General features: G+C 36.0%; 2 protein-coding genes across 2 annotated transcripts in view; both read left to right on the top strand.

Annotated features, from left to right (window-relative positions):
- LOC133335089 (eukaryotic translation initiation factor 3 subunit I) overlaps window positions 1-23,615 on the top strand; it is a 293,205-nt gene that overhangs the window by 231,019 nt on the left and 38,571 nt on the right. The window lies entirely within an intron of this gene.
- On the top strand, window positions 1,130-22,063 carry LOC133335101 (annulin). The gene is made up of 4 exons (XM_061543407.1): window positions 1,130-1,190; window positions 19,750-21,476; window positions 21,534-21,767; window positions 21,840-22,063. Exons 1-4 carry the CDS (start codon window positions 1,130-1,132, stop codon window positions 22,056-22,058), a joined length of 2,241 nt encoding a protein of 746 aa, XP_061399391.1. The 3' UTR covers window positions 22,059-22,063.

The following is a 23,615-nucleotide window of genomic DNA, read 5'->3' as shown; positions in this document are numbered from 1 at the left end:
AAATTCGCGAAATATTTTAAAGTGCTATTTTATTTTGATTTTTTTTCGAAACAATTTTAATGCCTAGACTTAATTGAAATTCCATAATGGGAAATACACATACCACTTACGATATTAACAGTAAAATTGTTAAATCGAATATATGTGCGGATTGTTGGAAAACTTGTTTCCCTTGTTGTTCAAATAGGAATAATACTGCATACGGCGAAACAGCAATAAGTCTTAGAAAAGAAATACTAGTTGAACATACTAATGTTGATGGAACAGGTATGTTTGTAAGCATGCAAAATAAATAACTCAATCGATAAGTTATTAGTAAATGAAACACCCACATCCATAGATCTATGTGTACGGTTCAGTAGGTGTATCGAATTTAATACATTTCTTGTTATGCTCAAAATCATAGGAAGGAACACATTAAAAAACGTTGAAAAGTGCATCGGCTTAGCTGGATAAACCTTTGCTGCATTTATGTCGAAAGAATTTAAGCGACAAATATTGATTTGCAATATAGAACCTGTAATTTAATAACGGTAATAACGGTTTTTATTATCAAATTAATTAAAATTAAAAATTGTTTTTCAAGAATCTAGATATCATACATATGATCTTGGATCCAGTATCTTTTTGATTTTATCTTTCAACATAATAATTTTGAAATTCCATTATTTCTGATAACAATGATATCCAAATTTGTATTTAGTCTTCTATCACACCTATATCAATAATATCTATATACAAATAAACAAAATGTTTATTTGTTAAACATAATTTATTTTAAAATTCATATAAAAATACCAATGAACACCTGTTTTAATAATTGTTTCAAAAAAATATTCAAGGCTGTAGATTAATCACAATATAAACAATTTCATTTCTAGGGTATTCTATTTTTTATAAATATGTATAAAAATATATACAGTCGAGTACGCTTATAACGAACATTCTGTATAGCGAACACATTTCCTGGTCCCGAAGTTTTAAGACAGATTTTTCATACAAATCATTACTCTTATAGCGAACAACGGATATTACGAACGTTTTTTATAACGAACTATTACTTCGGTCCCAACGTACAATATTCATTTATTTTAATTCGGTTATAACGAAAATGTTACAAATATACATAATGCTTAACGATGACAATCCTGACCAAAATTTAATTTATGCCCTAACATTGAAAGAAAAAGGTAAGCAGCTTAATTATTGCCAAAAATTATACCAAAACTGCCAATTTCGGAACTGATTATATTTTGTCCTGCTTTTGCTTACCTTGGATATAACGAACTAATTTGCTCGGTCCCTATTATTTCGCCATAACCGTACTTTACTCTATTAATAATTTTAATCCCTTTTTGTTTTTTGTCTAATATGTGGGTAAGTAGAACATTACTGGGGAATGGCCCCCAATTGACATTTTAACGAATTTAATTTTTATTTTGAAACAATTTTTTTATTTGAATTTTGCCTTATAAGGGCAGTGTTCATTTGAAAATAATTTTAAGTGAGCTATTTATACTCTTTGGAGTCGAGATTAATTATCGAAGAACCTACGTACCCCACCATTATGCGACGCGTATTGGGCTATGTGGCTTTACAGAGGTCGCATGTTGATAACTTGTATTTATTTCGCCCTGATGCGAACTTTGCATATGCGAATTAAATTCAAATTTGTCAAGGTTCGACATTTGTCTTCATTCTAGAAACAGTTCTTTTCAAAGCAGATATTTTTTGTAGCGATTGATAATTTATCCACAACACCTACAATTGCTCCGATGGTATACACATGGTTTTGCGCAACCTTTTAGAAAGTGTGTTGATGGCTCAGAACGTTAAGTGGTCTGACAACATTTGTGTTGCTCTAAGGACCTAAGTTCGAACCCTAGCTGTGTTCAGCTGAATTAATTTTTGTTATTTGAATTTTTTCCTTGTAAGGGCAGTGATCATTTGAATTAAATTTTAAGTGAGTTATTTATACTCTTTCGAGTCGAGCTTAATAATCTAAGTTTTACAATGATAAGAAAATCCAGGAGAAGAACCTACGTACCCACGATTATGCGACGCGTTTCCCCGTTGGTTAAGCGGCTCATCAGGCATATTGGAACGAATATTATTTATATGTTGATATGTTTTTATTTTGCAACAATTTTATATTTTTTTATTTATTTTATATTTTTTTATATGTTACCACTCGCAATGTTCGACCCATTATGTCCATATCGTCGATTAAGCTGTTCGGAGTGCCAATTCTGTTCAAATTTGCATCTGGTATGACATTTTCCAGCAGGATGTTAAAATGGTCACACGACAAATTGTCACCTTGTCTAAATCCTCTTTCGGTATTAAAGGGCTCCGAGAGGTCCCTTCCAACTTTAAATGCTGATCTTGTGCCAGTTAAAGTTATCCTGCATAACCGTATTAATTTTGCAGAAGTGCCGAACGCAGACATAGCTTTAAACACTTCTGAACGGATGGGGCTATCGAATGCGGCTTTGTAGCCGACAAATAGGTGGAATGTATTGGTGTGTGTTTCAAGAGTCTTTTCCAGGATTTGGCGCAGAGTGAAAATCTGGTCAATGGGGGATTTGCCAGGTCTGAAGCCGCATTGATATGGTCCAATAATGTCATTGATCATTGGCTTCAGTCGTTCACACAGCATGCTTGATAACACTTTATATGCCATAGGAAGGAGACTTATTCCTCAATAGTTAGCACATATCGTGTTGTCTCCTTTGCGTGGGACACAGGATGCTGAGGTTACAATCATTCTTTTAGCCAAATTGTACTAATCAGCTGGTGCATGTTCCTGACCTGCATCTGACCATCGATCTTGAATAGTGCGGTGGGTTTTTCATCGGCAGCTTCTGTTTTATTGTTCTTCAGCCGATTAATTGCTACTCGAACCTCATCTTGGTTAGGTGGTATACAGTCTATACCATCATCTCTTAGTGGTTCTGAGGTATCTTCTTCACCGCTACTATTTGATACCAGAAGCTTTGTAAAATGTTCCTTCCAGATCCTCGACACGCTGTCTGTATCTGTCACAAGGTTTCCTTCTGCATCCCTACAAGCGGATGTTCCCGCACCAAAGCCGTCGTTTTTGTTTTTTTACTTGTTGGTAAAATATCAGGACTTCATTCTGACTCCTGAACATCTCGATTTGCTCACGTTTTTCTTATTCTTTCTTCTTTTTTCTGTATATACGTTTCTCCTTTTCCCCCGATAATTCTCTTTAGCTTTACGTGTTGCTACTGTCTACAGTATTGCCCTATCCGCTCCGATGTTCGTATTAGTAGCATTACGACACAAAATATATTACAGTCAATTAATTTGAAAAATATGTCCAATGTATAATTATTACAAGGTAGGGCATAGCAGTATTTCTCTGAGTGGCTGAAAAACATTGTGGCGTTCGAAAGCCATTTAAGTATAATGTAAAAACAATATGTCAATTTAAAAAAATAATTGAGCAAAAAGTAGTATTAGTCTACACTTAATATTCCGTACAAGTAAAATAAAATCGTTGGACAATCATAATTTAATAGTAGGGGCACGGAAGTAACAAAACATAAATATAGCTATAAAAAGTAAATTGTCAAGGTCTTCAGTGGAAAGTTTCGACAATCTTCAATCGATTACCCAAGTACCGATTATCTAAAGGAGTTTGGATACGATATGTGCTTTTAATTGTAAACTCGTGCCATTTTTGTACAAATATACATAAAAAAATATTCCTTTTTAACAATTTTACAAAAAATCCAGCGGTCCAGATATTTGATTTATGTATGCCAGATATTTTTGTAAAATTTTGATCATTGTTATGCAAAATTTCATTTCTATTTCTACATGAAATTTCTCATATATAAAAAAAACCCATTGTGATAAAAATAGACACAATAAGCAAGCACACTTTTTCTAAACAATTCAAGTTAACTACGTAACGTAAATTAATCTGGAATAGTTGAACATGACGCCATCATCACTTTTACTCGTTCATTCAGTAATGAAATGCTGCACACTCGAACAGACGCGCACACATAGGAAGTGTTAATGGGGCTGGATATTCATGTGCATCCATTCATTCACTCATTGATACGTTGACACTGACATCGTCATCGATCGATCATTAATTCAAAAAAACCAAATGAGAGATGGTGGTGGTGGTTGACGGAATTTTCAATGTGGACAACTCATTTCTCGAAAACAAACCAAATATGCATTTAAATTAATAGTTTGCATGTTATTATTTTGATCAAATTACTCGGCGGATTGTAGGTGGTGGTGGTGGTAACAACAGTCGCATTTTAACTCCCACAACGGCTGGCAGCAAATGTTGCGATCGATTGCTCGTAATCTCTCAGTTGTTCAAATCAACAATTTGCATCAGTTTGTTTTGAAAATATAACACAAAAAAATACAAACAACTATGAGAGCATCCATATTTGGAATGTATCTCCCTTTTGGCGCCCAATGTTGCTAGTGTTTTTGATTGTGTTTTTAGTGAGCAGCTATCAGTGATGTCAATAGCAGTGAAAATTATTTAAATAAATACATTAACATCGCTTTATTATTAAAGTCTACAAATAATGGCGCCCAATTAATTAGAGGGAGCCAAAGAAAAGTATGAATATATGAGGGTTTAATATGGGTTTCACACCATTATAACCCACATCTGATCCAGAGGGTCAACAATTCTGCTTTTCAATTTGTTTCTTTAAGGAAAATCTGCGGAATTACTTCACGGACAATTCGAAATTTTCCAGTTATTGATCAATCTAATAGCACAAATAACTCGGCAATAATAGAACCAGGCTTTAACCAAAACTTCATTAGTGCTTAATCCTTAAAAATTCCCAAAAGGCCGAAACCACTAAGCAAGAAATAAATGAACCACTGGACAACTAAGTTAGCTTCATGTTACGACTCATCGAAAACCGTCGGTAATAGTTAACCCCCAGAAGATCTGAAAAAAATCGACATATTTGTTCCATAAACCGAGCTTAAAAAAAAACATTTCCAGGCGCGCCGGCCTTGTGCACAACTCATCCAATTTGAAAGACCATGTTTCGAAATATTCTCTTCCACTTGATCTTTCCATCTAATTTATGGCCTTCACATTCTACGTGAACCGTCAGTAGGCTTGCTTTTATATGCCTTTTGAGCTGGGGCATCCCCATCCATTCTCACAATATCACCTAGCCAATGTAGTCTCTGCAGCTCGATACTTCTCACAGTGCAGATGTCCGAGAATAGAATATACAGCTCATGGTTCATTCGTCAGCGATATTCACCGTCGACGTAGATCGGCCCATAGATCTTTTGGAGAATTTTTCTCTCAAACACTTCAAGAACTGCCTCATCTGCTTGCGCAAGTACCCATCCTTCAGTTCCATCCATATAAAAGCACGGGTAGTATCAGCGTCTTGTAGAGTGTGAATTTGGTCTGGCGAGAGGTGGTCTTGTTTCTAAAGTGCTTACTCAGGCCGTACTAGAATTTGTTTGCAAACACTATCCTTCTCCGAATTTCAACATTGATGTCATTAGTTGTATTTATGGCGGTAACAAGGTATATAAAATCTTTAACTACCTTGAATGTGTCGTTCTCCAGTTCCACAGTTTGTCCGAGTCTGCTAGACGTCTTGCGCGTTGATACCATCAGCTTGGTTTTCTCGCCATTTACTGCCAGACCCACTTTGGCAGACTCCTTCTCCTTCGCAATGTTTGACCTATTATGTCGATGTCGTCGGCGTAGGCGAGTAAAATATACTGTTTGGTATACAGAGTGCCATTCCTGTTCACATTTACATCTCGTATGACCTTTTCCAGCAGGATGTTAAAAAGGTCACATGACAAACTGTCACCTTGTCTTAATCCTCCCTCCGTATTGAAGGGCGCTGAGAGGTCTTTTCCGACTGGTAGACTTGCCAGGTCTGAAGCCGTATTAGTATGGTCCTATAATGTTATTGACTTCAGTCGTTTACACAAAACGTTGGATAGCACTTTATATGCAATGGGAAGGAGGCCTATTCTTTTTTGTGCACAGGATGCTGATGTTCCAATCATTGAGTATGCATTCCTCAAGCCAAGTTGTACTAATTAGCTCCTCTCTCCTGATAATTCTCCATCGCATTAGGTGTTGATACTGTATGCAGGGTTGTCCTATATGCTGCGTTTTCAATGGTGGATGGTGATTTTTGGTACCCAAGTTTTTATGTTGCTGTAGTTTGTAGGGAGTGGGCAATTCTTTGCCATTGTGCTTTTATATTATTATCGGGACAAGGAGTGCTTTCGTCAAGCAGGTTGGTAAGTTGGGCGGAGTAGGCCTCGGCTACCTGTTGTGTTTGCAGCTTTTCGAGTTGCTGTATTGTGTTATCGCATCTTTGCTGCTACATTAAGACGAGTGCAATTTGATCTCCTAGCAGAATTTTAATGTGATGGCCAGGGCAGTGGTCATATACTGTGTTTCTAGGCGCTCGCAAAATATGTCTTTGGTCTGCTCACAAAAAAGACGGATGTAAAAAAACTTCGCTTTTATACGGATTATAACAATTCGCTCATCTACTGGTGTGAATCTGGAGAGCAGGTGTTTTATTCTCCTGTTAACCATAAATCCGCACCCAAATTCATGTCTCGTTTCATGGCAGCTATAATACGGGGTTTAATCATGTGATTTACTTACGCCAGTCCCTTTCCATCGCAATTCCTGTAAGGCAATAATATCGGCTTTTTACTTCTGGAGTACATCCGCCAAAGCGAAAACTGCGCCTGCTCTGTACAAGGTGTGCACATTTCAAGTGCAGATTCACAGATCGTGGGGTCGTCAACATTAGGGGGGTTTGATTTTCTTTTTTGATATTTTTCATAGTTTTTTCCGACGCCTCAACCCATTTTTATAGTTCTTATGAGTGAACTCGCGGCACATATTAGCTCACTATTTCAACGGGTGATGAAAATAGCTACACCAGGTGACACCTCGAGGAGGTCAGTGTCCATAATTGAAATGAAACATAGACCAAGGGCTTTGCCATATTAAAGCCAATCAGAGCCGTCTCTTGGTATCTAGCATCTCCTACGCCACCCGTTCTTTCTACTCAATATCTACCATAAATACTTAATGACGCTTTAGCGATTTAAAAAACCTCACATGTTGACAACACTGAAGATGGCGTACCTCACATCAAGTTATTCTCCCTCTCAGTATTTGTTTTGTTTAGAAGATTTTGTTGTTGTTTTTGTTATGGTGAATTCACAGTTACGCTCGCACACACTTGCTCTCAATTTAATTTTGCCCAACACTGCTTTAGAAGATTTTGTTGTTGTTTTTGTTATCTTCTAGCCCAAAGTTTATGGAGGGAACACCCTCAATCACAGCCAGGCAGATCTTTAGATTGTTATATTGCCGGAATAATTCAGTTAGCCACTACAATTGTTACGGATCACAACACGGTACGCGGAAGCTTTTAATGTCGATTTTGGTTGCGTCTGTCAACACGTCGATTTGTTGTTTTTAGAAATAACCACAGAAAGTAACGTTTTATTGATTTTGATTTCGTTTATTGTGTGCGAATAAAACAATAAAGTGCGTGAATAAATAAAAAATTGTCCGTTATAATCTGATTAGACGTCATTAAATATGTCAACGTGGTATGCGGGATATGTACCCAATTGGTTTAATCGTTTTTGGCAGCCCAATCCTCCAATAAATCCATATCGCAGTTTAAGGCCAGCACGTAAGAAAGAGATTTTTAAATTTTTTTTTTCAATAAAATATTAAAAATAAAAAAACAAACAAAAGGTGTTCGTGTAAAATATTTATTTTATGACATCCACACTAAGTCAAGGACGGGTATTTTAGAATAAAACAAAAATTTGAAATACAATAACAGCAACAAAAATTAAATGCCTACAAATCATTGGCTAATGTGTCTAGTTCGCACATTCCTTCGTTTCGTTGATATCTCTCGGTGGAGAGGTGCGGAAAGTTTCACCGCCTGTGACTTCATCTCCGATCATTGTTTTATTATTGTTATTATTATTTAATATTTGTGTGGCTCTCTGTTGTTGTCAAGTTTGTGTATTATCTTTATTTTTTGTTGTCAAACATGTTTAATTATGCTGTTTGTTTACCTTTGTATATGGACATGATGATGGGAATCAGGTAAAATTTAAATCAGTTTCGTTTTTTGGTTCTGCGTTATAGGATTTTAATAGCGTAATTAATCTTATTAATCACCTTTTTTTGGGAATTTCTTAAATTCTTTTGTGTGTTAGGTCATGTTTTAATTTATTTATAATGTCTCAAAAAGGGATAATGCGGTGTTCAAATGAGTAATATATCATATACAGTGAATCAGTTTGTGCAAAATGGGTATTGAAAATAAAATCAGCAAAAGGCTGACATTTATTTCTTCGATTATTATACCCTCTAAACTAAATTTTTAAATTCACATCGAAATATTATTCGAAGTCCCCGGAGTCTTGAGCAGAAGAAAATTCTATCTTGATTTAGCCGATCCTCTATTTGTGGGAATTACAACCCTTTGTCTGTGAAGATAAGAACATTAATTGACATAATTTTTTGTTATTGTTGTTTTCTAATTAAAGAAAGGGTCATTCTTTTCGACGAGGTGCATGATTTCAGACCAGTGGGACATCCGAATCGAAACCGCATTCGAAAGAGCACATATCTAGCTAGCCACGATTTAAGATCAGACCATATTTTTGGTATATTGAAAGTTCTAGACGAATTTTCCAATCGAAGTGGGAAGGAGCGGAGGAGGACAAACACATCTGGAAAAATATTCACGTTTTGCAATAGTCCTTATTTTTGACATCATGTCAATCTCTGAAACACGGCATGTTCTTGAGATTTTAGACTCTATGGTCTCCATTTCGGGTCAGACGCAGATCAGAGGTGGTGGTGTTGGGATATACAGGGTGAGATGAAAAAACTGCAACCAACTTTAGACTACTGTCATTTCTAAGTCACTCGTCCGAAAACTGTTAAAATTATTCCAGTGAAAGCTTATTATATTGTTTACAAGCGTAAAAAATTTCCTGCTAGTGCGTGCTAGTTTGATTTTTTATATTTGGCTGGAAAACCACAAATGGCTATCGTTAGAGCATTTCAGCATTTAAATGTGAATAAATCTTTTGTGTCTCGTAACATAGATGGTTACCGTGATACTGGTAGCGTAGCCCGATATCAAGGAAGTGGACGCAAGAAAACAGCAACATCAGCAGAAATGGTTCGAAAAGTAAAGAAGCGACCTGATCGAAACCCTCGTCGCAGTGGCCGAAAAATGGCTTGTGAGCTGAACATTTCGCAATATTCCATTCGGCAAATATTGAAAAATGAGCTCGAGGTAAAGCCATTGAAATCTAAAAAGTGCAAGAAATACACCGCAACAGAAAGAAAGAAAATAGACTCTAAAGAGCTAAAGAGTAGCTTTGCTTGGCCGAAAGTGGTGAACTGCCGAATTCGGTTTTCTCCGACGAGAAAAAATGATCGTGATTACTTGCCAACGAGGTCAGCTGATAATGTGCACCTTCAGTTGGGCAACCGAACTCAGGCACCGGCCATGGTGTGTGCCGCCACAACAAATTGGTCGCTCTCCGCTAATATTAATCGACCGTAGCACCAGAATAAATGCCGAATATTATCGCGAAAATATTCTGGAGGGGGTATTAAAGCCTTGAGCATGCAAAAATTTTGGCCGTAAATTCATTAGTGAGGACACATTAAGTGTTTTGGTATCATACGATTTGTCAAAGGCATTCAATTCTATTGATCATGATAAGCTCGTTTGGAAACTGAAGAATAACTTTGATTTTTCTAAAGCCGACTGCAAGCTTAGTATTTACTTACTTAGCTGGTTTGTGACAGAACTTTCGTTCCAAAAACCGAGCTTAGAAAAGATTTCCAAGCACGTCGATCTTGTGCGCATGTCTTCCAATTTGATATATGCCTTTTGAGCTGGGGCATCTTAATCCATTCTCACAACTTGACCTAGCCAACGTATGTAGCTCGATACGTCTAACCACGCCGATATCCGAGAATAGAAGGTATAACTCATGCTTCATTCGACGACGATATTCACCGTTAACGCAGATTGGCCCATAGATCTTTCGGAGAATTTTTCTCTCAAACACTCCAAGAGCTGCCTCATCTGCTTGCGTACTCCAAGAGCTGCCTCATTTATATAACAGCACAGGTAGTATCAGCGTCTTGTAGAGTGTGAGCTTGGTCTGGCGAGAGGTGGCCTTGCTTTTGAGTTGCTTACTCAGACCATAGTAGCATGTGTTGACCAACAATTCCTCCGAATTTCAAAACAGATGTCATTAGTTTTATTTATGGCGGTACGAAGGTTATACAATCTTTGACTACCTCGAAGCTGTAGTTTCGCAGTTGGTCCGAGTCTAATGGACGTTGATATCATCAGCTTTGTCTTCTCGTCATTTACTGCCAGACCCATTTTGGTAGACTGCTTCTCAATTTGTTCAAATGTGGCTGTTACCGCTTGCAATGTTCGACCCATTATGTCGATGTCATCGGTGTAGGCGAGTAACATGTGTTGTATGGTGTACGGAGTGTCATTTCTGTTCAACTTTGCCTCAAGTAGGACCCTTTCCAGCAGGATGTTTAAAAGATCAAAAGACAAACTGTCATCTTATCTGAATCCTCGTTCGGTATTCAAGGGTAGGTCGATAGGTCCTTTCCGACTTTAACTGCTGTACTGAATTTAATTTCAGATAAAAAAAAACGAAACACCAACTTTCAATGGCACATACTTCATTACCCTATTCCGAAAAGTTATTAGTATATTTTTGTTTATAATATATATGTTTTTACTTTTGCAAGTTTTTGCGTCGGATCGATTATTATATGATTTCCATATATAGTTCAAATGTATTCTTAATAACTTACAAAAATATTCTTAAACAGAAAATAGGCGTTCCCAATTGAAAAGCTAATTACACTCTTTGAATGGCGCCCGACGTACGTGTGTACATATGTATGTAGGTCGAGGTAGGCTAATAGAATTGAAATATTCTTTTATGTTTTTATTAAGCTCTTATAGATCATATTAAATGTCTATCATTATTTGATACCGATCTCGGTTAGTTCCATGTGCCAAGGAAAATTGAAGAGGTCAACATTTTATTTCTAAAAAGCATTTTAATTTCAATAAAACTACAAAAGAAATAGAAATATATAAAAAAAATTCGACATTCAAGAGTATTGAATAGTTATTGGCAAGTGTAGTGTAGAGCAAACACATTCAGTGGACATACATATATATTTGTATAATTAATAAACACTGATTGTATGAAGTCATCTCCCGATACAAATACGAAATGAAAAAAAAAAAACAATAACAAATGGACACATATTGTTTTTGTTATATTCTTTAGCGGAACCCACTTAGTTTGCATATAACAAATCAAATATATTTTGAAAAAAAAAATGAAATGAAAATAACAATGTTGTTTGATATGCTTAATATATTTCAGAGGCTACATACCATCATGCATTGTTGATTGATTTAGATAAGAAATTCATTGGAATAGTTGGATATTATTGCAAGTGCCAAAATCTATTATTATATTCTACATCACCAGGTTGAGATTGAGCTATAGTTGAAGTTCATTTTAATTTTTTTTTTTCAGAATACTACTATATTTTTTGTACATAACATATACAAATTAATTCTCTTCAGGACCGAATTTGTTGTTGTAGCCACAGAATACATGTGATGGATCATTCGTTGACTGGTTCTGCTTCATCTACCTCAAATTCAAGAATGTTGCAACTTGAACGGATTGTGACCATAATAAATTCGGCGATAGATGAGTCGGCTTAGCTGGGCAGTTGAAGAGGTGCATCGTGTCGTGCGATCCTAGTCCACATGCTGGACATGTGTTAGGTATCGAGCCGTCAATTCTTGCCCAATATGAATTGAGGCGGTTGCACCATCCTGATCTTAGTTGGGCTAAGACTACTCGTGTTTGTCTTGACAGCTGCTTCTCCTCTGCTGCAATGGATGCGGGGTGGTATCTGATTATGCTATTCACGCGATATTGCTCTACTGCCTGAGCGACTGCGTCCGTGTGAATATCATTCAGACCTGCTCGATAGGCTTCTTGATTTAGGGGTTCATGCTCATACATTTTGGCCTCTCTCTCTCTCTTGATCATGAAGTTCTTTCCTGACGTGCCTGGGCGGGGAGTCCTGTTCATAAGACTGTGGCAGGGGTGTTCCCGATGATAGCACCCAAGCAAATACTGCATCGACAACATGTAATTGTGTCGATGGACAGGTAAGATCTTCGTCTCCCCATGAAGATTGTCCACAGGAGTCGTGAGGAGAGGGCAACAACAGTCTGGCAGATCTGGGTATTCTTCCACTGCGTATCACCTACATTCGCAAACCAAACTGGCGCTGCATTGCTTATAACTGCTGCCGGCTAGCGACTTAAGGACCTTGTTCCTACTTCGCAGCTTATTGCATAAAGCTGTTGCTTGCGCAGACGACTTGAAAAGGCTGTCGAACGTTTCTCGCAGTATCTTGGGGTAGTTGGTGGTCGGAATCAGTTCTTCATCGACCATTATGTTCAGTGGGAGCTTCATTTTAGCCGTCCATGTGGTGAACAGTGTGGCTCTTGATTTTGTGGCGGATATTTTCATATTCGTCAGATGGAAGAAATTAACAAAATCGGCTATGTTGAAGTTTAACCTCTCACATATGTTATCGATAATGTGGCCCGACGCCATGATCGTACAATCATCCACATACATTACGATCTCTATGTCGTCCGGTGGTTGTGGAATATCAGAAAGGCAGAGGTTGAACAGTTCCCAGAGATATCACCCCTCCTTGAGGAACTCCTGTTTCACTCTACGGGGTTTAGGTTTCCTGTTTCTGAATTCCACATACGACTGGCGTCCACACATATAGTTAATTATCCAACGTTTCAAACACGGTCGTATATTTGTCTTCTCTATATCTTCGAACAGCTTGGCATGGTTGACGGTTCGAATAATATGTGTGGAAATGGCGTGTAATGCTGTTGTTGTGCTGTGCATTTTACGGAATTCATGTTGGTGTTGGACAACTGGAAAACTGCTTCTTAACGATGGGAGGTATAGCGCCTCAAGTGCCTTTGCTACCGGCGACAGGGGTGAAATCGGCCTTTACGATTCATGCCTGCTGTCAGTCTTGCCTTAGGCTTAATTAAATAGTTGGAAATAAATACAGTCGATTAATCGATTGTTGGAAAATTGATCCCGGCAGCTTCGCTAAAGCGGAAGTTGGGTCTAGTAAAACTTTATACCTATTTGAACCATAAAATTCTGATCCAATATTATTTTCTTCGGCAATGTTGTATTCCACAGATTTTAAATATTTAATCCACATTTACATTTTATTGAAAATGTCTTGTTCACACGTTGTATCTTATTGTAGATATTATATATTTTGTTGTTGAAAATAATTCTTATGAATAATACTTTATAAATATATATTTTGAATATATACACACAAACTGATCATATAAACACTGTCAGCTTTTAAATGTTGTTTATAGTGAAACTAATCTCTTTTTCAAGAATAAACAAATTGTCAAAAACTTAAATACTTTTAATTAATGCATGCATAATTTGAAAAAAATAGACGTTCGCAATTTTATTAAGAATATTCTGGCTATTTCAATGTAGATATCTGTTATGTATGGGTATAAATATAATAATATTCTAGAAACTGTTTTAAATCTTATATATTCATCTGACATGTTGAAATGATTTCAACAGTCAATCAAAATTTACAATTACAAAGAAGTTTGTTACCTTCTAAATTAGTAAAGAAACCCCCCAAACAGTTGACTGATATTCTTGAATATTCAAGCCTAATTCTGTAACGTAAATATTTTGTTTATTTTAATTATAAATAAATTATATATATTCAACGATAATGACATCATTTCCAAATACCTTTTGAGTCCTAATATCATCGATATAATTTTCTTTTATTTAATTTTTTAAATCATTTATAAATTAATAAATGCATTTTGTTTCCAATTTCCGCATAATCGAATTGGGGCCGACGCATTTTTCTTTTACAGACAAATAAATTACCTTCCTTTTAAGTGCCCGCGATTTGTTTTCTGGTATTTGGTTAAGTAGCTCATTTTTTATAGCTTGTCTACCATAATTCATTTGTTTCATTGTGGGTGATAATAAACCGGATCACGACAAGTTGAGTTGAAAGAAAAAATAATCGGATAAATTCAAAATAGTCATTGGGAAAATTTTTTTGCCAAACAACATAAAGTCACTCGCAAATTTTAAACTTTTTAAAATCGTGATATGTGTTATGGGTATCCAAAGTAAGAATCGAAATTTTGAAAAATTTTATATTTTTTTATAATTTTTCTTCATTCATCACGAATTAACGATTTTTTACCCTCCATATTAATAAATGGGTATTGGGAAACAAATATAATTATACAAAGATATATTAAATAAAAGATGGATTTACAATTACACAACCATAGTTCCAGAGCCTAAAATAATCTACTAATTTTACAAGTTTTGCAAATTTTTGCCCGAAAACCGTTCCTCAATCCACAAAACTAGTTAAACTTTGTACCGAATTTATGAGAACGCGAAAAAAATGACGTTCTCTTTGTAAACTTTTTACTCGAGAAATTTGGCCGAGTAAAAATGGTAAACAGGAATGCCAACTTCTGACTGACTGTTATGTTGATTTTGAAGTATTGCCATCTAACTTTGGCATATTTACTAGATTTGCGTTACCGAACTTTTCAAATTATTTTGTACTCTGAGAGCGTTTTTAAAATGATATCATTTTAATAGCGGAGCAGTATAGTCGGACGGGGACGACCATACGATACCCTACACAACTACCACGGAACTCTAACTTTTTGCGGATTTTTATTCCTCTTACAGCCTTTCTAATTACTTGTTCAGATTTTATTCCCTTGTGTTGTGATGTTCGGCTTTCAATTGTGAACTATATATCGACTCAAAAAAACACAAAAATTAAGTTTTTTGTTCAATTCATGCAAAAATTATTGTCTGATCATCAATTATAATTATGGGCGTTATCCTTGACCATACCTGGATCCTCATGGAAAATTTAAAAGTGGTCAGTGCTACATTTCCGCCCCCTAATGTTAATGGGTTACTAAATAATATATGAATAAACACCTGTAAATATTAAAGTGTAACTCTCACATCCGAGTGCATACGACAATATCATTTGTATCAATTTAAAGGTCAATAACACCTCTAGGTCAATATAATTTGTATCAATTTAAAGGTCAATAACACCTCTAGGTCTATCAACTTCTCGGGTCTATATACGCCATAGAATACAAATGTTGTAATTTTTCACACAAAATTCAGGGTCCATTTGACCTGCTAAATAATGGCCGATCTTTATAAAAACAGACATGCTTTTTCTTTGGCCCGATGCCCTTCTCCATGTAAAAATTATGGAGAGGGCATTGACAAGAGCCCATCCTACATGCAAAATTTCGTGAAGATTGGTCCATAACTGTGGCCTGTATCATGTTTACAAATTTTAATGGACACACATGTCTAGATCGACTCAGCTAGTCGATATATGACGATCGGTATACTTAAAGGTGGGTCTAGGATCAATATTTCGCGGAGTTAGAAACTCTTGGGGCTGCACAAAGCTATAACACCCTGACAACATAGTTGTGTAGGGTATAAAAAGTACTGGAACAGACCATATGTGTATATTTTTTACAACAATACAAAAAACTTACCAGTGATGCTTTCAAATTACTTGAGCAAATCCTCATCAATTTCAGATAGTTGGCAAATCTGCATTGAATAATCACGACTAAAAGTTCGTGTTCTTTGCCTTTCAATATTTTTTTTTAATTGTTGAGTTTAGTATTACATTAAACGGCAGCGAATTTAATTATTCATATTTACACTAATTGACAGCAAATTGATAATTTTTCACTATTTACCATCGTTTTCTATTCACTTTCTTCATTTGTTTTATTTCTCTCAGCACTATTGTTGTTGTTTTTTTATTTTTGCCTCTCACTCTCTCCCTCTGATTGGGAGTAATGCAATTTGTTTTCTTTCACACGGCCAACGCGCATAGATTGATTTGCTTTAAAATCACATTAATTTCACAATTGGACACTAGGAAATGATATATTTGAACATAATTACAACACAATAGAATATTTATTTAATTCAAGAATAATTTTATATTTAATAATAGCACTTAATAACACAAACAATATGGAGCCCACGAAAAACAATGCAAACGATTTTAATGGCTACCGAAAACTTTCAACTTTGAAGAAGAAGAAAACAATAAGAAGCTCTCTGAGTTGTCGTTAAGAGTAAGAGAACATTGAAGGCATTTAATGAAGCCATGTTGAAATTGTTTAACACTACGATCAATAATCGAGTACATTTGTAACTTTATTGATTAAAATGCTGTAAAATTTTCAATATTAGAGGCATTTGGATCAAATTTTGAAGAATCATTCGTGAAATGTTTTTACTCATAATTGATATACAAATTATATTATCGTCCATATTGGATAGGACTACAAAATTTTTAGATGGTTTGGGATGGATGGTGGGGTAAATCCATCTATCCAAATTTCCCACAATACTGGAATAAAAAAATGCCGCTATATGTGGCTACCCAAAAAAGTGGATCAATATTGTAAAATTTTGGTTAGAAGATTCGATGACCAATACTTACTTAGCTGGCTTGTGACAGAACATTTGTTCCATAAGCCGAATTTAAAAAAGATTTCCAGGCGCGTCGATCTTATGCGCAGCTCTGCCAATTTGAAAGACCATTTTCCGAAATGTCTTCTTTCACTTGATCTTTCCATCGAATTCGTGGCCTTCCCCTTTTGCGTGAACTATCAGTTGACTCGCTTTTTGAGCTGGGGCATCCTCATCCATTCTCACAACATGACTCGATACGTGTGACTATGTCGATATCCGAGAATAGATGGTATAACTCTTGGTTCATTCGACGGCGATATTCGCCGTAGATGCAGATCGGCCCACAGATCTTTCGGAGAATCTTTCCCCCAAATACGCCAAGAGCTGTCTCATCAGCTTGCATGAGGAAGCTCTTGGTAGTATCAACGTCTTGTTGAGTGTGAGTATGGAGAGAGGTGGCCTTGTTTTTGAATTTCTTACTCAGACCCTAGTACAATCTGTTGGCCAACACTATTTTCTTCGGATTATTAGTTTTGTTTATGGCGTTACAAAGGTATATAAAATCGCTCTCCACTTCGAAACTGTAGTTTTGCACAGTTGGTCCGAGTCACTGGACGTTTTTCGCTTTGATACCAACATCTTGGTCTTTTCGCCATTTACTACCAGTCCCTCTTTGGCAGACTCCTTCTCAATTTGTTCAAAGGTGGTTGTTACCGCTCGCAATGTTCGATCCATTATGTCGATGTCGTCGACGTAGGCAAGTAATATATGTTTTTTGGTGTACAGAGTGACATTTATGTTGACATTTGCATCTTAAATGACCTTTTCCAGCAGGATGTTAAAAAGGTAACACGACAAACTGTTACCTTGTCAGAATCCTCGTTCGGTATTGAAGGACTCCGAGGGGACTTTTCCGACTTAATCTGCTGACCTTGTGCCACTCAAAGCTTCAGACCTTATAACTCCACCATAGATCAGATTTTCAACCTGCATCAAATCCTGGAAAACACAACGACACATTCCACCTTCTCGTCTACTATAAGGCCACATTCGAAAGCCCAACCGGCTCAGAGGTGTTTAAAGCCATGTTTACGTTCGGCATTCCTGCAAAATTAAGAGGACTATGAAAATAACTTTAACTGTCACAAGGTCAGCAGTTAAAGTCGGAAAGGACCCATCGGAGTCCATCAATACCGATCGAGGATTCAGACAAACTGTCATTGACCATTGGTTTCAGTCGTTCACACATCACTTTATATGCGATGGGAAGGAGGCTTATTCCTCTATAGTTGGTACATATCGTCTTGTCTCACACACGGGAGGCAGGATGGTTAGGTTCCAATCATTGGGCATGCATTCCTTTAGCCAAATTGTACTAATCAGTTGGTGCATGCTCCTGATCAGCGTATAACAACCGGCCTTTAATAGTTCGCTTGATAATATTCATTGGCATCTGCTGCTTTATTATTCTTCAGTCGATTGATTGTTTCTTTCCTTTCTTTCCTCATATTGGCTAGGTGGTATACAATCTACACCGTCATCTCTTATTGGTACCAAAAGCTTTGCAAAATGCTCATTCCTGTCAATATCTGTCACTAGGTTTCCTTCTTGGTGTTGGTAAAATTTCCGGACTTCATTCTGACTCCTGTACATCACGGATTGCTCACGTTCAAGTTTTTCTTGTTCCTTTTTTTTTTTGAAAATACGTTTCTCCTCTCTCCTTTTCTCCTGATAATTCTCTCTCACATTGCGTGTTGCTAAGGTTTGCAGGGTTGCCATATACGCTGCGTTTTTCAACTCAGTAGCATTACGACACTTCAGATCGTACAATGGGTTTCTTAATGGTGGTCTTCGGTACTCAAGTGTTGCTTCTGCTGCAGTTTGTTAAGACACGTGAAAATATACCATTTCATTAGATAAAGGAGGATTACCGCTCCTTGCAAAAATTCGTTTAGTCTTTTAAACAGTTTTTAAAATTTAATAACACATTTTTTTCCTGAGCCACCCTAATATTAATATGATACACTCATCAAAAGAACATATGACGTACTGCTGTCATAATTAAGAAATGAAACATCTGGCCTTAGGGTATTATTTTTTATTTTGGCAATTCCCAAACTTAAGTGGATATGTTGTATAGATTTTTGGTACAATGTTGTTTTTTTCAGATTAATTTATTAGTTTTTGTTTTCCAGAAAAAAAACATCAACCTTCCTTCCATATCATTGCCATTATGTTCAATGATGATGATGAGCACGAAGCTATAAAAGATTTGTTAATCTACGTTTTTTAAGACACCAGAAGTAAAAAAATCACAGAGAAGACAATTCAGAATAACATTGTGATTAATCATTTTGAAATTCATTCATGATGAATGAATGTAGGATGTAATTACAACAGAGAGCGTGGTGGGTTGTTGTTGCGTTTTTGTTGACATTTTTGGCAAAAAAAAAAAAATCTAGTGTGACAACTATTTGAATGACAATTAACATATTACACAGTGCAGCTCAGAATAGGTGATTAATGCGATTTATAAAAAGAAACAAATATATACATATATATATATATATATATTTTGTATTAAAATCGTTGTCTACCCTATAGGAACTGTCTATAGTAAATCACTACTGACTTACTAATGACCGTTTGAAGGCCATAATTCCTGCCAAGGGTGACCAATTCGAACAAATCTAAACTTATTCTAAAATTTGATGCTATTTCTAACATAGTTTGCTTTCATTCAATAAAATTAAAAAAAAATATATTAAAATTATGGCGTAAGTCAGTAGTTTACTGTAGATATTTCCTACAAGGGGCAATTACTTTATGGATTAATAGTGGTGTTAGTTTACTTTTCCAGTAATCATTTTTCCAATAAGAATAAATTCTGTCTTATGAGAGAGTTATCTCTAACTCTATAATTTCCGATTTCAATTTTTTTATTTCCGAAATATTTCACAACTACATTTTCTCTCTCCCTCCATCTTCTTACAGCTGCTGCTTCGGATGCCGTACTAAGAATCGTTAGCGTAGATTTATGCCGCGATGAAAATCACGACGAGCATCACACCGATCATTTCTATGCTGCCAAAGATGCCTTGATTGTACGACGCGGAGAGCCATTTAGAATACGTCTTAATTTCAATCGTGATTTCAGTCCCAGTCGTGATGCCATTAGTTTCATATTCACCGTGGCCGATGAGAAGAAACCCAATCCGGGACATGGTACACTGATTGGTTTGGTGCCCAGAGATGGTATTGATTATTTGGGTGATCCTTTCGAATGGGGTGCTGGCATAGAGGCACATGAAACAAATAGCTTGACTGTATTAATCAAACCCTCCGCCACCTGCCCCGTTACCGAATGGAAAATGGACATAGATACCAAATTGTTGGGTGATGGTTCGAAATCCTTTACATTGCCTGTACCTATATATGTATTGTTTAATCCCTGGTGTCCCGATGATCAGGTATATATGCCTGATAGAAATCAGCGGAAAGAATATGTAATGCATGACACCACCTTGATATGGCGTGGTTCGTATAATCGTCTAAGGCCTTCAGTGTGGAAATTGGGACAATTTGAGAGACATGTGTTGGAGTGTTCCATTAAATTGTTGGGTACTGTGGGACGCGTACCCGCCGCTTACCGTGGTGATCCGGTGCGTGTTGCCCGAGCTTTATCGGCAGCCGTAAATTCCGTAGATGATGATGGCGTTCTTTTGGGTAACTGGACCGAAGACTTTTCGGGTGGTATTGCCCCAACCAAATGGATTGGTTCCACGGAGATTATACAACAATTCTATAAGACCCAAAGACCTGTTAAATTTGGTCAATGCTGGAATTTTGCGGGGGTCTTAACCACCATTGCCCGTACCTTGGGTATACCCTCAAGAATTGTTACATGCTACTCCTCGGCTCACGATACTCAAGCTTCACTGACTGTGGACATTTTCATCGATGAGAATAACAAGAAGTTGGATGCTGAGACCACAGATTCCATCTGGAATTACCATGTCTGGAATGAGGTGTGGATGACTAGACCCGATTTGGGTGTGGGACAAAATAGTCTCAGTTATGATGGTTGGCAGGCCGTGGATGCCACTCCCCAAGAAGCTTCGGAAAATATGTACCGTGTTGGACCTGCCCCGGTGGCTGCTGTGAAAAATGGTGAAATTCTGCGGCCTTTTGATTGTGGTTTTGTTTTTGCCGAGGTAAATGCCGATAAAATATATTGGCGTTACAATGGTCCATTCCAACCCATAAAGTTATTGCGCAAAGATACCATGGCCATTGGACATTTTATTAGTACGAAAGCTGTTTTGAAATGGGAACGTGAAGATATTACCAGCAGCTATAAATATGCCGAGAAAAGTGAAGAGGAACGCAACGTGACCCTGAAGGCCTTGAAACAGTCACAGCATGCCTTTAGTCGTTACTATTTGAATGATACCTTCAACGAGGTGGAATTCGATATGCAATTGAATGATGATATTAAAATCGGTGAATCCTTTAATATTGTGCTGGCCATAATAAATAAATCGAAAGAGAAGTCCCACACCGCCACCGGGCAATTAAATTGTGAATCGGCTCAATATACCGGTATTAGTAATGAGCTGATCAAATCTATGCCTTTTGAGGTGGAGGTGGCAGCCGGGGCGACGGAGTATGTACGCATGGAAGTTATATTTGAGGAGTATTTCAAGAAGTTGTCGACTCAGGTGGGTTGGAAAATTTTCACATCACGAACAAATAATTATTAATATTTTATTTTTTAGGCCACCTTTAACATCTCCTGCGCCGCCTTGGTGAAAAACACCGACTACGAATACTATGCCATGGATGATTTTCGTGTACGCAAACCAGATATTAAATTCAGTTTCCAGGGTGATATTGTGTCCCGACAGCCGGTTGATGTTATCGTTAGATTAACAAATCCCCTGCCCATCCCAGTAAGGAAAGGTATATTCCATATTGAAGGTCCTGGCATTGATAAGCCATTAAGATTTAAGGTTAGTTGCATGTCTGAAAAGAAATCTCATTGAATAGAATATTTAATAAATATTTTAATTTTTTTTTTTCAGATTGCTGAAATACCCGTGGGTGGCACAGCCGCCTCAACATTCAAATATATTCCGCCATATGCCGGACGTGGCACGCTCTTGGCGAAATTCTCCTCCAAGGAATTGGATGATGTCGATGGTTTTATGCATTATGAAATTAAACCACGGCCCGAGGATATTATTATGAATAATAATTCGAGTAATACAATTATTAGACGTAGAACTGATGTAATACCTTAAAAATTTGATATCTTGCCTTATTGTTATTATTGGATTTTTTGATAGTATTTTAATTTATTTTTTTGTATAATTAATACGATTTTTATTTTTGTTTTAAATAAACTTAGTCACACACACAATTAACTAGATTAAATTACAAAAACAAATATTTGTATGTAATAAATATTTGTGTGGTTCTAAAATGCGGATATAATCTTTAAAATGCCTTAAATGCGGCGGATATGTCATATGGGGGCTATGATATAACATGGACCCATAATGAAAATTTTCCTTACAAACAGTTCCCAAGATCCTTATAAAAATATTCCTTTAAAAATCCACGCTTATTGGTCTTTAATCCTTATAAAAATATTCCTTTAAAAATCCACGCTTATTGGTCTTTAATCCTTATAAAAATATTCCTTTAAAAATCCACGCTTATTGGTCTTTAATCCTTATAAAAATATTCCTTTAAAAATCCACGCTTATTGGTCTTTAATCCTTATAAAAATATTCCTTTAAAAATCCACGCTTATTGGTCTTTAATCCTTATAAAAATATTCCTTTAAAAATCCACGCTTATTGGTCTTTAATCCTTATAAAAATATTCCTTTAAAAATCCAGGCTTATTGGTCTTTAATCCTTATAAAAATATTCCTTTAAAAATACACGCTTATTGGTCTTTAATCCTTATAAAAATATTCCTTAAAAAATCCACGCTTATTGGTCTTTAATCCTTATAAAAATATTCCTTTAAAAATCCACGCTTATTGGTCTTTAATCCTTATAAAAATATTCCTTTAAAAATCCACGCTTATTGGTCTTTAATCCTTATAAAAATATTCCTTTAAAAATCCACGCTTATTGGTCTTTAATCCTTATAAAAATATTCCTTTAAAAATCCACGCTTATTGGTCTTTAATCCTTAAAAATATTCCTTTAAAAATCCACGCTTATTGGTCTTTAATCCTTATAAAAATATTCCTTTAAAAATCCACGCTTATTGGTCTTTAATCCTTATAAAAATATTCCTTTAAAAATCCACGCTTATTGGTCTTTAATCCTTATAAAAATATTCCTTTAAAAATCCACGCTTATTGGTCTTTAATCCTTATAAAAATATTCCTTTAAAAATCCAGGCTTATTGGTCTTTAATCCTTATAAAAATATTCCTTTAAAAATCCAGGCTTATTGGTCTTTAATCCTTAAAAAATATTCCTTTAAAAATCCACGCTTATTGGTCTTTAATCCTTATAAAAATATTCCTTTAAAAATCCACGCTTATTGGTCTTTAATCCTTATAAAAATATTCCTTTAAAAATCCACTCTTATTGGTCTTTAATCCTTAAAAAATATTCCTTTAAAAATCCACGCTTATTGGTCTTTAATCCTTAAAAAATATTCCTTTAAAAATCCACGCTTATTGGTCTTTAATCCTTATAAAAATATTCCTTTAAAAATCCACGCTTATTGGTCTTTAATCCTTATAAAAATATTCCTTTAAAAATCCACGCTTATTGGTCTTTAATCCTTATAAAAATATTCCTTTAAAAATCCACGCTTATTGGTCTTTAATCC

Source organism: Musca vetustissima, unplaced genomic scaffold (assembly GCF_032173495.1).
Source record: "Musca vetustissima isolate MV318-11 ecotype Yass unplaced genomic scaffold, APGP_CSIRO_Mvet_v1 utg14086, whole genome shotgun sequence".
Classification (NCBI taxonomy): domain Eukaryota; kingdom Metazoa; phylum Arthropoda; class Insecta; order Diptera; family Muscidae; genus Musca; species Musca vetustissima.
Note: the sequence above shows the minus strand (reverse complement) of the source record. Positions and strands in the feature narration are given on the sequence as shown.

Coding starts and splice junctions, on each gene's coding strand:
- LOC133335101 (XM_061543407.1), top strand. CDS start 1,130: ATGCTTAACGATGACAATCCTGACCAAAATTTAATTTATGCCCTAACA. Junction 1,191..19,749: donor CCTAACATTGAAAGAAAAAG/GTAAGCAGCTTA, acceptor ATCTTCTTACAG/CTGCTGCTTCGGATGCCGTA. Junction 21,477..21,533: donor TCAAGAAGTTGTCGACTCAG/GTGGGTTGGAAA, acceptor TTTATTTTTTAG/GCCACCTTTAACATCTCCTG.